This window comes from Paramormyrops kingsleyae, chromosome 18 (assembly GCF_048594095.1).
Source record: "Paramormyrops kingsleyae isolate MSU_618 chromosome 18, PKINGS_0.4, whole genome shotgun sequence".
Lineage (NCBI taxonomy): Eukaryota > Metazoa > Chordata > Actinopteri > Osteoglossiformes > Mormyridae > Paramormyrops > Paramormyrops kingsleyae.
The window spans coordinates 26,531,076-26,549,024 of NC_132814.1; the positions used below are offsets into that span (position 1 = coordinate 26,531,076).

At 40.6% G+C, this 17,949-nt stretch overlaps 1 protein-coding gene across 3 annotated transcripts in view; it reads left to right on the plus strand.

Annotated features, from left to right (window-relative positions):
• LOC111835545 (arginine-glutamic acid dipeptide repeats protein) overlaps nucleotides 1–17,949 on the plus strand; it is a 143,818-nt gene that overhangs the window by 65,818 nt on the left and 60,051 nt on the right. For all 3 annotated transcript variants that reach the window (XM_023795993.2, XM_023795991.2, XM_023795992.2), the window contains exon 2: nucleotides 9,837–10,266. In XM_023795993.2, coding sequence (XP_023651761.2) covers nucleotides 9,981–10,266 — 286 coding nt within the window. In that variant the 5' untranslated portion in view covers nucleotides 9,837–9,980. The remainder of the gene's footprint in view (nucleotides 1–9,836; nucleotides 10,267–17,949) is intronic.

Genomic DNA, 17,949 nt, shown 5'->3' on the forward strand with positions numbered 1-17,949 from the left:
ATTTTTTTGTGAGAATGCTTGTAGCCTGCGGAAAAATTTATTTTATCCGCAATTTTACTAGGTAGTAGGTAGGTAATTAGGTTGCTGGTGTTGACTTAAGTAGTGTTATTGACAAAATCTAATGTTTAAGTGTTGTTTTTTTGGATAGCAGTGTTCAGAGGAGCAGTGTAACTGCCAGAAGAACTTAATATTTAGTTGGGAGCCGGGCTCCCCCTAACAACTGTCTTTCTATAGATTTAATCCATCGACTGTTTTACAGATTAGTTGATTAATCTGAACAGTTCATTTTCCTACTGAAAACCAAATTGACTGTTTCTTTTAATTTTATTTTGACAACAAACTGTACGTCATTGCAGGGCTTTAGATAAGATGTCTGCTTTTTTACTATACAGAGGTTTACTTCTGCCCACGATTTCATAAGCAAATTAGTAATGCACCCAAAACATTAATGAGGCATATTGTGACACCAAAAAGTTAGTAATCTGTATAAATTCGGCAAATGCTCATGTGTATTAAATTCGGTTAGTGGTGCACACCACACGCGGCTGTTTTGGTATATCATTAAGGGGATGACCACTGACGTTGTGGTGAAGGAAGCAACAGCTCAGTAACCACGCATCTTTTAAAAGAGGAGATGTTGTGGATAAACGATAAAAAAGTAAAAAGACGTTCTGTGGCAAATATCGGCTGTGTGTTATTTCTTCAGGTGTTCTTGTACTGCGCTGTGTGACTGTAGTACATCATTGAAACTATGCAGTGTACAAACCACCTTTTTTTGTGATAATTTGAACTACTCCCATAATTATGTAGTGATATTCAAGGAAAACTTTGGTTATAATGAATTGAAGCATTTTAGAAATCAAATAGGTAAATTCATTAAAATATACTTTTTAAAAAAAAAAGTGTCGATTTTAAAATATTGATGTCAACGTCTCTTCAGCGTCAACATCATTGACTGTCGGCTAATTGTGGCAGTCCCAGTTATGAGTGTTCAGTCATGAAATGTTACTAGTTAGACAAATATGAAGGAATGATGGTATGGACCAGACTATTTCTTAATTTTCATTAAACTAAAGAGTAAAGACTGACCTAGATTGTTGACATAAGGTGATGAAACTTCAGTGAGATGTGTCACTGGAGAGTCTCATTTTCCATGAAACATTTTCAAATACAGTTTCCTACAGAGCAGTTTTATTCTATCTGCTATTGAGGCTAGTGAAAGCTTGTCATAATATATCCTTAGCAGTTTGTGTTTTAAAATGGCATGGAAGTAGTTGCTTGGGTATTGCATGTTGTAGAGCAAGTTGATAAACAGAGATCAAGTCTGTCTGTTACGCAGAGCTGGTTCTGCTCAGTGAGGGAATGTGTTGATGGAGACTGAGCAGTGTGTTTGGGTCGAATTTAAACACTTGCCAACAAAGGAATTAGTGTAGATGGTCTGGCTCACCCCACTTGACTTTATTATGGGAATCGAAATGGGTCTGTGTGCCGAGTTCCTTAGACTGTACGTCCCACTTTCATTGCTGACTGTTCTGAAGCTTGGCAGCCGCTCTGGGGAGTGGCACAGTCTTACCCTGACCTTCTCACCAGATTACATGGTGCCATTTGGCAGTGGGCTTGCCATCCTTATTTTTCATGGTCTGCTGTCATCACATTTTGTTTAAGATGTCATTGAGTTATGCGGGCAAATAATAGAGGAGTGTAAGTGTCTTAGAGTGGGTTGCAGTCAGAAAATGAGCCCAGTACCTCAATTCTTGTCCTTTTTTTTCTCACTTATTATTATGACTGAATTCTTTCCTCTTGCTTCACAGTAAATGCCCATGATGGACCTTACTAGGGCTTCTCTGTAGGGTGGGACTTGGAAGGTTGCCAGTTCAAATCCCGTGGTTAGCAGGGTGATTCTACCATTTGGCCCCTTGAGCAAGGCTAAGGCTCCATGGACTCGCTGACCTTTCTCCTCTGTGCCAGTTTCATGGGGTGGCCTCCTGGGATGCTTATCCATATATGTGTGTGTGTGTGTGTGTGTGTGTGTGTGTGTGTGTGTGTGTGTACACACAAACAAAATATTATATTTATTGCAACTGGCACCCATCACAGGGCACACACTAACACATATGTTTAGGACAGGGCAATATGCTCTAAAATATCACAATATTTTCAGATTTTCACGATTTTCAGTATTTATCACAATATTCTAATATATGTCGAAATCATATGTAAATATGGAGAGTAAAATATGACGGGTGGTTTTGAGTTTTTCTAATTATGATGACCAAATTGTTTTACTGATAGTTATGGAGTGTATGACAGGTATAATGATAAATACCTTGATGGAATTGGCTGTGGGAGAGAACTTGATCCAGCATAAACTCACATGCACACAAGGTGGACATTCAAAGTCTACACACCCAAAACGGCAGTGTAGGGTGACCGCTACCCACTGTACCACAGTGCCGCCATCAATACTGTGTCTGCATGATGTGCGATTTTAATATCAACATTACATGTAATGCACATGCAATCATCACATGCAAAAACCATAAAAGCTGGGTTAAGACAATAAGTTGCATAAACATAGAAACAAGACAAGCTCTGCAGTTCTTTAATTTTCCAAGATTATCTGGTATCTGTTAAAAAAAAAAAAAAAAATCAGTCTGAAGTTTACCATCTCTGCTTTAGCGTAAGCTCAGCATGCACTCCGAGACAATCATCACACTTTGTTCCTTGTGCTGTAGAACTCACTTATATACAGTGTTGCACATTTGTGAGCAATTTAATGAAATCAGTGAGGGGGAGAAAAATGAACAAAAGCTGCTCCTCAAAAGGCGTTCGTCTTGCTGTATGGTAACATTTTAAATTCCATAGAGACACTATTAAGCAAAAGCAAGTGATTTGCTTTGATGTTATGTGTCTGTTGGCACAACTTGATGATAGGCCAGGCTGCTCCAAGAGGCCAAAGAGACTGTCTCTGGCTAACTATGCATTATTGAGTCCATGGATGTTTTCCTTTAACATGTTGTTGCATTGCAGTCATGCCATTATACTTTTATACACTATATTACCAAAAGTATTGGGACATCTGCCTTTATACACACATGAATTTTAATGACATCCCATTCTTAATACCTTGGCTTTAATATGGAGTTCACCCACCCTTTGCAGCTATAATAGCTTCAGCTCTTCTGTGGAATAACGGAATGCTTTAGTAGAACCACTAAATGCATTTTGTCTTTTGCCCAGTCACGAAAGGCACCATGAAATGCATTTTGTCCATAAAATGATTGATTTCATCATTAAATAATTCTTTTTGTGGCACAAAATGTATTATGTGCACAAAACTGACACTTGGTGACCTATACAAGAGCAGAAAAAATTTCATTAGATGACATTCTAATGTGAAAATAAGACTTGATTAACTGAATTCTGTCAATTATATGGTATCTGAAGTTCTAAGAGATGCATTACAAATTTATAGTAAATTAACTTGTGCTCACAAGATAAAAACATTTTGCAAACTTTAATCAGTGTTTTTTAACCCTCTGGGGTCTAGGGGTAGGTAACACACTTTCACTGACTGGGGCATGGTCACACATTTCATTCAATATAATTTATTTGCCATGAATTAAGTTTATTTCTTATATATTTGTTTTGGCATTAAACTCATCTTATTCTTAGTGTACTTTGTAAATATGTCAGATTTATACTTGCAGAAACATTATAAAAGCACATAGTAAGCAATGGTGGAAGTTTGTTTTGATCCTAGATATCTGATCAGCAAAGTCTTGGCTACATGAAGATGACTATTTCTGTTCTCCTTCCATTGAATATGTATTAGCTCTCGTGTATGCATGGGGCATTCACACCTGGCCACATCCCCCCCGCCCCCCCCTTTATGGCACTGATGGGGATGTATCTGGATCACGTTACACCGTTGCATTGTTGATCAAATTACCATGCGAATGCGATTTGAATACGCGGTAATGCAGCTATTTAGAATGCGAATTGTGATCTTCACTTAAAGACTTTAATACTTCCGACAATGGACGTTTTGAAAAGATGATAGATTACGGATTTAGTCAGCATTTTTCATGTTTCTACAATAAGATTTCAGCGAGTTATGAACACTGAAATAAATGAAAAAGATACACGACATCGCCGACGATTCCGTTGTCCCCAGAGAGTTAATCAAAGTTTAGTCAGCTCAAGTCACTCATGTTGAATTTAAATTGAAATTCTTGATGGAATGGTTGAGATGAAATTTAAAATAGAGGTGTGCCAGGTCAGGTCTGGTTGGGGAGCATGCACTGGCACAGTGTATTGCTGCACCCACCACCTGACAAAACAATCCCAGTTTGCGACCCCCTAGGCTAACACGTGGCCCAGTCCCACTGTCCGGAGAGGCCCATCTATCTGTTACAGCTAGGTGTTCCGTGGATGTCTCCTTGATCGGGTCCAGCCACTTGGATACTCAGCAATGAGGGTCCTGCGCACCGGATCACAGTCAGGGAATTGTGCCACATGACCATAGTGTCTCATTTGGGACTCCCTGAGCAACTGCTCTTTTGACACAAAAACCAGCAGTTTCCATGGATTCTCCAAAGAGACATGGTACCAAAGGAGTACAGTCCTCATCTCAGTGATATGAAGGTCCAATTTGCAGAGATATTGGGAGCACCACACACCCCTTTCCAGCAACCTCATGACCATCCCTGCTCTCCCAATCTGTCTACTGACTTCATAGGAAGATTCACTAGAGTCATGAATGTCACTGCTGAGATACATGAATCTCTCAGTGCAGTCGACATTCTTCCTGCAGACAGACAGACTGCTAATGGCTGTGCCCAGTAGGTCATTAAAGGCCTGGACCTTGGTTTTTATCCAAACCGCTCGCAAGCCCAGACACTCAGACTCCTCACTCAGTCTCTCGAGAGCCCCAGTCAGAGCCTTCATTGACGATCATGACATTGTCGACAAAGTCAAGATCAGTGAAAATTTCTTCACCAACAAATGCACTACAGCCTCGGGACCCTACGACCCTGTTCAGCACCCAGTACATGTAAGCAATGAATAGAGTAGGAGCAAGAACACACCCCTGATGAACTCCAGAATCAACTGGGAAGAACGCTGAGGTTCTGCATCCACTCTGCCCCTCACTCACAATACCAGTGTACAGGTTGGTCATGACGTCTCCAGATGTCCCACAGGGGAGCACAATCAACTAATTCGAATGCCTTATGAAAATTGACAATGGCTGCAAAGAAACTGTGCCGATATTCATGATAATGATTGATGATGATACACTTCTTAGGTGTAAAACCAGACTGCACCAGTTGTAGAGAGGTAGAAGAGCAAGTGATCGCAAATCCTTTTGAGGATCACCCTAGCAAGGAACTTACCCCGCACTATGAGCAAGGGTTATCACAATTTAGGTGATCACCCCTCCCTTTCCAGATAGGGATAACTAGTCCTATTTTCCAGTCAGTTGGGATGACGCCTGCCTCCCAAATGGAAGCGAAGATTGCTTGCAGTGCCAGGAAGACAGCCTTACCACCAGCCTGGAGAAGTTCACCCTGGATACCACAGATATCCCTGTGGCCTTCCCTACCCCCAGGTGGTTCACCATCGATCCAGTCTTAGAGTGATTGGGTGGTTCACAGCTAATAGGAGCATCAGCCTCTGTGGACCCAGAGATGTCCAACATTCTAGCAGGAGGATCAGTCTTAAACAGCTGTTCAAAGTAACTGGCCCAGCGGGTCACAACTGCAGTGTCATCCATAAGCATCATTGTATCACCTGCCCTGACTGCAGCTATCCAAGGAATGGATTTGGATGTGCATAATGCTTTGATTCCTCTGTAAACTGGACATGGGTCACTAGACCACAGATGGTGTGTCACCTGCTCACAGATTCGTCTAACAAACACATCCTTATCTGCCCTCAGAGCCCTTGTAGCCATCCTGCACAGTTCCCGGTACAGAATGGAGTTGCCATCAAGTCATGCACTGTGACTTGTCTCAATAATATCCAGGGTGCCTTCCGAGATAAAACACCTCCTTCTGGGAGCCCTAGCAACACCAACCCAACCCACAGCAACCTTCAGCGTCTTGCCACGGGTGATCTCCCACATCACATTGGAGTCAGGAGTTGTACCCAAGTCTTTAAGTTTCTCACACAAACTGCATGCAGACTTATTAGCCTGATCTTGGAGTCTAGCCAGGTCCACCCTCATTCTCCTAATAGATGTTAACCTACTGGACATAATCTGAATCTTCAGAGTAGCAACAAGAAATGTGTGGTCAGAATTCACAAACTGGGCACTTCTGTAGACCCTGCATTTCTGTTGAAATCTCCATTGTCTGCCCATCAAGATGTGACTGATCTCCTTCACTATACCACCAGTATTGTAGTACTATGTCCAACAATGCGGCTCAGGGTGCTGAAATCAGGATTCAGTAACCCAAAGCCTCTAACATTTCGCAAAATTAAGGAACATGGTGCCACTTTTACCCCAGTGGACCGACACAGTCCTCATAACTAGCCCTGTCATTTCCAGTGGTCACATTGAAGTCACTCAACCAGTGGAGTGTCACCTAATGGGCACCCATCAACCACCGAGTGAATTTGCAAATAAAATGTCTCCCTCACTGTGGTCAGAGCATACACTGAGACAACAGACAAGACACCAAGAGAGTGCCTTAGCCTGAGTCTCATAATACGCTTGTTGAAAGGAGTGACATTGGACACCGTTGGGAAGGAGTCACAGTAACAGCTACTCCCTGAGTATGGCAGCCATCAGAGTGACCAGACCAATAGTAGCTGTTCCCACCTTCATAGATCTGGCCACTCCCCAGTTTGTGTACCACCAAGAGTGCTGGCTGTGGAATGTGGGGTTTATGAATCTTCTGTGACAGCAGAGGAAGATGGTCATCTTACCAGAGGAACAAGACATTCCACGCGCCTACCCGAATGAGCCAGATTGGGACCCAAGTGCTGCCATACAGCGGGCAACACCTCAGCACTACACCAGTTCCAGTCCCCAACAGACCAAACCCTGTTGACTCTGCCACTTTCGATTCTCCTACGGATGAGCAGATAGTGTCCTGTCTTTTTTGTTGGAGTTGTTTGAAGTTTTTACAGTGGCTGGAGTGCCAATACTTACACCAACCCCCTTTTTTTCCCCATGCAAGTTGGAGGGGTGCTCCAGGGCCTGATGCAGTTTAAAGTTTTTATATAATATTTTTGGAATATGTACGTTACGTATGTTTGTAGTAGCCTTGTATATCTCAAGCTGTAGTGAGTGTGCAAAACCGCCCAAGCTAGTGACTCCCAAATCATCCATTGCTTTTTTCATATTACTCAAGTTATCTTGCACAATTGCGTGTGCTTTGTTTAGTGGGATTTTCCAGTAAACCCTACTTCCACCACTCAATACTAATTCTTGTCTCAAGCATAAAATACTTGCAGGATTGTCTCCCTCTTATCTGATGTTCTTAGACTCCTCCTACTGCAAAGGGTATGCACATGACATCACAGCAAGCAGATGTCACTGCGCTCGCACCCACTGAGTGGCAGCATTAGCATTCAGCTTGAATGCCACAAAAACACATCCAAAATGGGAAAGAGTTGTCATGCAATTGATTGTGCAAATTAATTTAACATGAAATGAACATGAAGCTATCTATCTCCAGACTGCCGAAAACTAAACAAATGTCGGGCATGGATCGGTCACATATGGCTGATACCAGATCCATCTAGTTAGGTATGGATTGGTGCTGATACCGATCCCAAATGTTGGATTGGTGCACCTCCAGTTTAAACCCCATCACATTACTTAGCACTGGGGTGTGGGTTTGTTTTTGTTTGTTCAACCTCAGTGAATTTCTGTACAGTTCATTGTTTGCTGATTGCAGTGAAATGGGCCAGTTAGGGTGATGTATGACTCCATTGTGCTTGACCATATGTTGTACTTGAATGAAGATGTGTTGTGGTGCCTGAGTATTTTCCTCTGTGTTCATTGGTCTTCTGTGGTAGAAGTGAAACTCAAAACACACAAACTGGAAGCAAGATTTATTGAGACATAAGCCAATGCAGAAAAAACAGTGGAGATGAAAACACAGGCTTTGAAACTACCCAGTGTCACCTGGTCCTGATGGTTGGGGAGAATTTCAGCCATAAGGCTTATGGAGGACTGGGTTAGTTTTAACCTCCAGGGAAGAACAAATTTTGTATGGTTAGCAGCCACTGAGGTTTGATAGAGTGGCTTGCAGTAGGGCTCTGCAGGGGAGATGGAAATGGTAGCTGGCAGTTAGTGCTGCTGTTAGCTAATGGCTGACTGCAAGGTGTGAATTGGAAGCTGCTGATCTATATTCCATGCCAATGAGGCAGTGACCAGATTGAAGATTTTCCTGAGCTGGGGTTTCAGTTATGGAGAACAGCATATTTAGATTAATAGGACTAAATGTCTCCTTCTGTTGGTGCGGTGTGCTGTTTTCCCGGGATGTGTGTGTAAATGTATACACTCTGTTGATTCATGTTTATGTACGTAGGCATCAAATAAACTGCACAGATAATAAGCATGTGGCTTACACTGGATGGACATCCCTTCTTAACGTTTTCTTGAAAAAAATACATCATTTTAGTTTGATATGCTTTAAAATGATCAGTCAATCGTCAGGTATCCATTCATGTGCATATTTTGGGATGAAAATTGTTTACCGTGTCTATTTGTGAATATTATTTTTATGGTTGTAGTTAGAGATGCACCGATAGCGATATTCGGATCGGTATCGGCGCCGATCCAGACCTATTTGACGGATCGGGAATCGGCCATGCGTGACCGATCCACGTCCTATACTTACTTATTTAGTTTTTGGCAATCAATCGCACGACAGCTCTTTCCCATTTTACATGTGTGGTTTTGCGGAATTCAAATCGAACGCTATCACTGCCCCTAAGTCTTTTTTGCTACTCAGTGGGTGTGAGTACAGTGACTTCCGCCTGCTGTGAGGTCATGCGCATACCCTTCGCAGTACGAGGAGCGTAAGATAAGACGTGACGATCTGGGAGTATTTTAGGCTTTTAACAGAAATCGGAAGCACAGCGTTTTGCAATCTATGTAAAATAAGGTTTTGAGGTGGGAATAGCGTTTAATGGAAAATCCCATTTAACAAAGCGCACGCAACTGCGAGACAAAACAAAGCAATGGATGATTTGGGAGTCGCTAACTTAATTGGACTGTTTTGCGAACTCGTTGCTTGAGATACAAGAGGGGCTGCCATCGCAACAAAAGTGTAACTGCGCTGATGCCAATGGGAGAAAAACTGTTAAAATTTTAAGCATTCGCCACTTGTGTATATTTGCTTTGAAGATATTCATATTGAACTGCAAATGCCTCAAAAACGCTTAAAACAAATGAGGTGGAACAGTACGTTACGTATGTTTGTAGTAGCCTAATTAAATATTTTTTGTCATACATTTTTTCCATCTGTATTTACTAGCTTAAAAAAAATAATATGTAAAGTATAACAAAGTAAAAAGAGCTCTTGTATCGGAATCTGTATCGGTATCGGCAGTTGTGTATCGAAATCGGATCGGAACTGAAAAAACGTGGATCGCCCATCTCTAGTTGTAGTTATACATCACCTTTTGTCAAATATACATGAATTTACTTTTTGAAATGGAAAGAGTTGACTCTTTGTCGGGTGTACACCTAAATTTGCAGTAGCTTTCACACCTAAGTGATCTAAAATCTGTGCCAGACCAAAGAATGTTTTCAAAGGAAACAAGTATGCAATCAGTGTAAATTTAAACTAACTCTATCTCTCTCTGTCCCGTAGCTCTTGTGAAGCTCTTGGGTTGCTGGTGTGGCTAAATTCTCTCTGGACTTGAGCGTTCCATTCAGAAGACTGAAGCCCAGACTTACGGTCTACCTTTCACGGAAGCCGAACCGTGAGAGGAGAGAGGAAGGCACCTGGCGGATCATGACGGCTGATAAGGACAGGGAGCGTGAGCGACGGGACAAGGCCCGCGAGGGTGAGAGCGTGCGGCCACGGCGTAGCTGTACATTGGAGGGGGGAGCACGCAACTATGCTGAGAGTGAACACAGTGAGGACGACGACGATGCTGCCGCCACCGCCGCTGCCACCGAGGAGCTGGCCAAGAAGGGCAAGAAGAAGCTACCCAAGAAGAAGTCCCGCTATGAGCGTACAGAGAATGGGGAGATCACCTCTTTCATCACGGAGGATGATGTTGTCTACAGACCTGGTGGTAAGTAGGTGGAGTGAGCTGCTGAAATCACAGTGAGATGATTGGCTGCACATAGTGTAGTTCAAGGCTACTCAAGTATTTTTCCCTGTGGGCCAAATTCAATTAGCAACACACAGCCAAGGCACCTGCTAATCGGGGACAGCATTTTAAATGTTTTTCACGATAAAATTTGCCGAATATGTAAAATTTTGCCAGCTGGGAGGGGGAAGGGAATTGCTTGCATGGTTCACATTCAGTTGTGTTTCAATCTGGATTTAGGGCTGCAACTAACGATTATTTTGATAATCGATTAATCTGTCGATTACTTTTTCGATTAATCGGATGGGGGGGGGGGCAAAAAACAATTTGATTTCCAGCAATTTTTAATAACCCAGTCTGTCTTTGTACAAAAGTTGTTTCCAGCAACTCACATAAAAAACAAATGTATGCTACATTAAGAGTATACAAAAAAAATTAATAATTTGTAGCAGCTGAATCAACGTAATGAAATACACAAAATCTTGTTTTATAAAGTGCAACCAGCATGGTGCTTTAGATAATGTATTCAGTACTCCAGTTTTTCAATGTAAAAGCACAGACTACCGCTGCTGCTACTAAGAATATTATTAAATAATTGTCTAATGTTATTTAATGTTGATACACATATATGACAGGGGGAGAGAGCACGCCAGCGAGTCTGCATTTATTACGGACAAATAAAGTAAACATTTATTGCGAAGAAAAAGCCTTTTCCGCATCTTACGCTAAAAATTACTGAGCAACGCAAATAAGACGATTGGTGACGAAAAACCCGTGAACGGCAGGCGGCAAATTTTGTTTTAAAACGTGTCTGGTTGTTTCAGCATACTACAGTGATGAACTGTAAATAACATAAATAACATAAGGCTATTTAGTTTGTTTAATAAAAGGACAAGATATAAACCTGTTCTATCGAAAAGGTAGCCTTAAATGACTTCTGTTGCGATCTGGAGCTATATAGAAAATGAAATTAAATAAAATTAACTTGGGGCGCCCACCTAATAGAATGGTAGGGTAAACACGTTGTGGTATACTGTATGCAGCCGCATTTCTAGCCCCATAATAGCTGATTGTGTTGACAACCACGACTTCCCCTGCGTTCATTTAAACACATGTGCGTGTGTGAAGGGACGGGGCGGGTAACGCGGCCGGCAGTAACGCCATTGGTTGCAGTTATTAGTTATCCAATCCGACAGTAAACGGCTCATTAATAAGAATATTCTCAGAGTTATGGTCTCGAAATAAAATCCCGAGTCCTTGACAAGAACGAGTACAAATACGGCTGCTTCAAAGACAAGATCGAGACCTTCAAAAACTGGTCTTGAGTACTACAACATTTGATATTACTATAAATTTCTATCGTGAAGAAATGAAGCAGTGGTGTAGTGGTAACAAGAAATTTAAGGTGGGTAAACTATATGCTCAGCAGTAAAAACGGTGGGTAACTATATCATTAACATTAGTGATCTTAAAAAAGGTGAGTAAAAGCTGTTTTGTAAATTTAAAAGGTGCGTAAATGGCGTTTATGTGCATTTACTTTTTTCTTTTATGGCGGTCGGCATCGGTTTATGTGCATTACTGCCACCGCGGCTTTGGTTAGCTTACTGCTCCCAAATTAGGAGGTTGCCACTGTACTTATGTGTATAATAACGTAGACCCAACTAATCGATTATTAAATTAGTTGCCAACTATTTTAATAATCGATTTTAATCGATTAAATCGATTAGTTGTTGCAGCCCTAATCTGGATGCAAGAAGACATTAAAATGGACAGGACCAGAATATAAACTTTTCCTCAACAAGAAGTACTCTAATTTGACCACTGTGGATCATCTTATTGAATTTCATTACAGAAGTGCGGTTGTGTGATGACTAGACAATTTCAGAACAGATTTCTAAAATAAAAAAAATGGGTGATGGCTCTCTGGCGGTTTAAGTTCTGTGGATGAGGCTTCTGAGTGCTTCCCCCCATGTAAAACTAAATTTGGATGAATGTCATTCTGATTGCTTTCAGGTTTTACACTCAAACTTATCACAGCAGGTAATAAAATATCACATAATAATAATGAGTATGCCAGTCTGATATTTATTATTATTATCAATTCATTTCAGAAAGCTATTATTCTGGACGATGCACACTTACATACCTTGGGTACTTGAGGTAATATAGAAGAATATTCACATGCTCACTGCAGAGTTGTTGCTCTGTTCTCAAGTATCAGATATTCGTACAATTATGCTCCAGGTTTCTGTCGCCTATGGCTTACTCACTGGGGGCTTTGGGTGGGGATGCTGTAAAGCGCTTTGGGACAATGTAATGTTGTGATAATGCGCTATACAAAAATAAATTTGTTGTTGTTGTTGTTGTTGTTGTTGTTTACACCTTCAGGTTTTGATTTTTTTCTTTATTGGTTTAGTTTCCTCAAGCTTTTAGCGGAGACAAGATTGTTTTTGGGGCATCATCCCTTAATGGAATTCCATGAGAGGATGCATCATAAAGTTCTGGTAGCTTAGGGAGCCCCAGACGGCGCATGCAGACTCTGTCCCCGATAGGTAGCTGGCCACCGTCACTGTTGCCTTCGGTACTTCAGTAAATACATGCAGTTTGTGTTCTACCTGTGTCATGCAGCTTTCCTAGAGGTATTTGTTTCCGCAAGACATTTAGTTAGGTTAATTAAATCACCCATTGTGTCTGTGTGTCAGCCTATCCGTGTGTCTGTATGTGTTTGGCCCATAGAAATGAATGGATGGTCCCTTCAAAGCTATGAATATTAACATTCACATCTTGGCTCCAGGTGCCCGGAATCCTGTACTGAAAGTAGATGAACAGATTTGATGTGAATTACAATGCAAGTTGCACACAATTTGTTGGACAAAACTGTAGCCCCAGAAGAGATTTATAATTTGTCCTAATCTAACAAATGTGGTTCTTTAGTGCTTGCCAACAAGAAAGTGATTTACCATGAAGTTTTCTATTACTGCCTGGGTTCAAGTAGGAATTGATTTTATACACTCTATTTATTTAAGAGTAGTTTCATCATGTAATGACAAGCCATTGGCCTCAGGACTCTCTGTAAGCGTTGACATTTGACATGTGCAGAAATAGACTATAGTGTCTCACTTTGAAGACTTGGCACACGTGTCATGCAGGGTTCCTCTCTGCTTGTCCATGTGCCACCTCTGCTGAAGGAGGCATGGGTGGCTGCTGGAATTCGTTTGTATTTTGCTCCAAGCAGGGATCAGGCTGTAGAATTCTAAATAATTTATCTTTTTATTTTGATATAGGACTGTGGCCAGTAGGCAAGGCTAGTAGAACACTTCTCAGACTTGTCATGGCAAAAAAGGAAGTAAACGGAATGAGGCCATTTTGTAAGTGGAACTCATCGGTGCTCTTTTGATCTCAGCCTCCAAGCTATTAGAATGTTTTGTTTGGTTTCAAGCATCTACTGAGATGAGTCTGCTGACAAACCCAGAGAGGGGCCATAAAAGCCTCCATCCGCAGGTCAGACCCAGCAACCCATAGTTCCACAGGCCTCCTGTGACTACCTCTTTGCCACCTGAAGACCTTCAGTCTTCCTATCAGCTGGGTAAATTGAAGCTCCATGATTTGCGAGTCAGTGTTTATGTGCACCCTGTTGTGTGTCCTGCAGGTTCTTCTGAAACTTAAAGCCAGGTTATGACTTGGGATGGCATTTGAAGTAGAAATACAAGTTGAATTTCATTAGTCATTATTCAAATAATATTCAGTTAAAGCCACCTTCACCACAAACATGTAGAAATATGTATGGAATATGGATCAAAATATTTATTTCTTTCCATATAAAGTGAGATATTGCTTGTTGTAACCCGTTAAAATGTAACTTGAATAAATTAAATTGAAACCAGTTAAACTGATGAGAGAGCACTGAAGTGCAGTAGCATACAATAATGTTGAATAGCCTGTGCCTTGGGCAGTCACGGGGAATGAGGATTTTTTTTTTCCAATCAAGGAAATCATATATTTACACCCTTGTATCTTTCATTAAGCACATTCTTGGGGTGATTTTTGCACTAAACGTGGACATGCAATCTACCTTTTTATCTGGCAACACTTTTGCCTTTGTTTTTCTTTAGCGGATGCTTTTATCCGAAGCAGAATTGGCTGGTGATTGGGGGTTAAGGCCTCACTCAGGGGCCACATGGTGACATGACTCTGCCAACCTTGCCGTCACAGGGATGGCATCCTGAGCTACTGAGACACACGCCACACACATTCTCTCATAATCCACTGGAAATATCTTACTGCTACGGTGGCTTTTGTTGAATCTGAATGTGAGATAATTGCTGCCAAAACTGCAGTACTTTTGAAAGTCAGGCTTGTTTGTTTTATGTTTATTGCTCTTGACTGTGTGCTACAGCTGGTTGTCTTTGTCTTATATTCTTTGTAATGGAAAGTGACAGCAAGACTACAGTACTTGGATTTTCCCTTTTTTTTTTTTTTGGGTTAAATCTGGAATTTGGACATCAGCACCTGTAAATATGTAATTTGCTTCATTTGCTACTGTCTTAATTTGGGATTTCAGAATGTAGAATTGTGTATTTCTATTCAGCGAAAGACAAAAGTGCCTTTTTATGTTACATATAGAAAAAATAACACTCCACTATTCCATACAATGGCATTAGCTGTTTCAAATACATTTGAGGTTTCATTATTTGCGAATATTCTGACAGGTACGTTTGACAATAACCTGACCAGTGATAGGTTATATTTCGGTGGTGCAGGTCTGTGGTTGGTCCTCCCCGTGCAAGCCTGTAAATCACCCTTCATGACTGTGATCCTAACTGTAGGGCACACTGCATGATTCAGTTTCCTGCTCAGCGCTCTTACCTCCCTGGCAGAACATCATACATCCAAGCAAGCCACATGTTATTGTGACACTTCATATTCCAATCAGCTCATATATCTGCTTGCTGACATTTATTATTTCTGTATTTATTTAACGGAGGCCCTAACCATGTGACTGACCTCTTGTTGTCAGAAGATATTAGTAGTTTTGTGTATTGAAGACTACAGATTGTGTGTGTGTGTGGTGGGGGGGTTGTGTGTATATATTACCTTGTGGGGACCAAATCAAAACCTACTCTCTTGACATTTTTCAGTCCCCTCAAGGGGAAACTCAGTTTTATAGAAATCTGTAATGGCAAATAAAAATGCCAGAAGACTCATATTTTGTTTGGTCACTTACGGTTAAGGTTAGGGCTGGATAAGGTCGTCATTGTTGGGATTAGACATGCCCATAGGAACGGGTGGACAGTCCCCACAAAGATATGAATACAAAGGCATGTGTGTGTATGAGAGAGAGAGAGAGAGAGAGAGAGAGAGGGGCTGGCTGTTAAAGATGATGACACAGTGAGTGATGTTCTGTTAATAGATATTCTTGGTGTGATTGACAGAGCCTAGATCTTTCACTTGTGCATGCTTATAAGGAGTCTATAGAAAAAACTGTGTACCAATTTGTGTTGAGTATTTCATTTGTAAGCCTAAAATCGATCTAGGGTTAACAATAAAAATATTTGTGCTTTTAAAATTACAGAAGTATAAAAATCTGATGGTTACGAAGGATTTCCACTGTTTGCAAAGCCCTGTTTGGCTAATTTGAGGAGTGGGGGCTTGGTCTGGATTGAGCCCCCAGGGGAGCTTATAAAAGCTGTGACTGCTTTACTGTCAAACAGATTGGAGGTCTGAAGGTCTGAGGTCTGAAGGTCTGAGGTCTGAAGCCAGGCACTCTAAGGACATGCTACACATCTTAAGACTCCGACACTTCCACTTTACGTAAAAGCGAAACGTGATGATGTGCCAATTGGTTCTGTTCATTGTTTATTTGGGGAAAAAGGTATAATCTGGCAGGTTTTAAGATAACCTGCTACCAGACCTATAGAGGTATTTTTGCAAATAGTTGGTAATTACAAGGAATATATTCAGCAAAGGTGGCAAATGCAGTCTTCAGATTCAAAGTTCAAAAGTGTAATTTATATACAAAAAAAGTGCACATTGTAGCTACCCACTGAAAACCGCGTATGTCCACTCTTTGATGATTGGCTTATAGATGGAATACGGCAATTCTCCTCTGTCCACTAATAGCATTTGACATTTAATTGACCAATGAAAAGATGTTTTATGAAATCATCTGTTTTACTAATTGAAAAATACACTCTTCACAGCAACATTTTTTCATCATTTGGATGAGTTTTGCAAGGTTACATGCAACCACATAGCATGTGGCACTTGTATGGAAGTTTTTCTTGGACTTTTTTCATTTGTAACCCACAGAACACCATCAACAAATATGTACCATGATCCACAAATATTTAACTATCCACACATATGTATTTTTTTATTTGTGTAAAATCATATCCACAAAAATTGAGTGATTTTTACACGTGAAACGTGTTTTGCGCACTTGATCACGTCCTGTCTTTTAGTGTATCACGTTACATTTGTGACTTTCCTACTCTTGATTTGTGGATTTTTGTCCAGTTAATCCTCCTACAGAACCATTAGGCCTGGGTGGGAAAATTTTTTTGAAGTAGTTTTCTGTTCACTCGCAATAGTTTTTTTCGATCCCAATTGTTATATGCTGCAACGTGATGGCATGTATAAACCTAAGTATTGCAGACATGTCCTGCAAACTGAGCTTTAAGCATTAAGCTATGGGGGACAATATACACCATGTAACTTTTGTATTTATTAATAATTGCCCTGTGTCCATTCTTCGCCATTGACTTTAAGAAAGATAGCTGAGCTATTGATCGTGAAGTGCACCCACAAACTTTGAAATATATTACAAAAACTGAAAGATATTACAACCGGAAAACTGAATAGAAAGCTAACTTTACCGGGGATTTAGAGTTAAGGTTTAAACTCGAACCCGCTTTTTGGAATATTTCGGTATAGATCTGCATATCCCCACATACATCATCAAGCAAGAATACCAGACAGGTTATCCCCGACAGCGGCTTCAGGTTTAAACCCTAACTATGACACCAGACTAAAGTTCGCTTTATATTCAGTTTTCCAGCTGTAAGATCTTTCAAGAAAAGGAAGCAACACTTCATGGTTTTCCAGGTTTCTTTATGGGCGAATTTTAATTAATATTTCAATGTTTGCTTGTGCACTTCACCTTCAATAACCCAGTTGTTTTGTTCACAGTCACTGGCGGTGAATAGACGCAGTGCAATTAAAATATGTTTAAAAACACATGTATGAAAATTACAGTGTGCATTTTCCCCCACAGTTTAATGCTTAAAGCACACTTAATTGGACATATCTGTATTATTTAGGTTTATACCTATTAGTCCATTCATTCTATCTTTTGTACTTTAAATGAACACAGTATAGTTATTATTAGTAACGGAAAAGTATTGCAAGAGAACACAAAACTATTGAGAGAACTCAAAACTACAGTATTTCAAAAAATATTTTCCCACTCAGACCTCAGACCACGATCTGTTTAAAAAAAAAAAAAATCCCAAATACATCACCATCCACAAATATGTATTTTAAATAGTGTTCTATAAAATCATATTCACAAAAATATACTTTGTACACATGAATAGGGTTTTGCACATTTGTGGGTCACTTCGCGTCTATTTATGGATCACGTTACATTTGTGACTTCACTCCTTT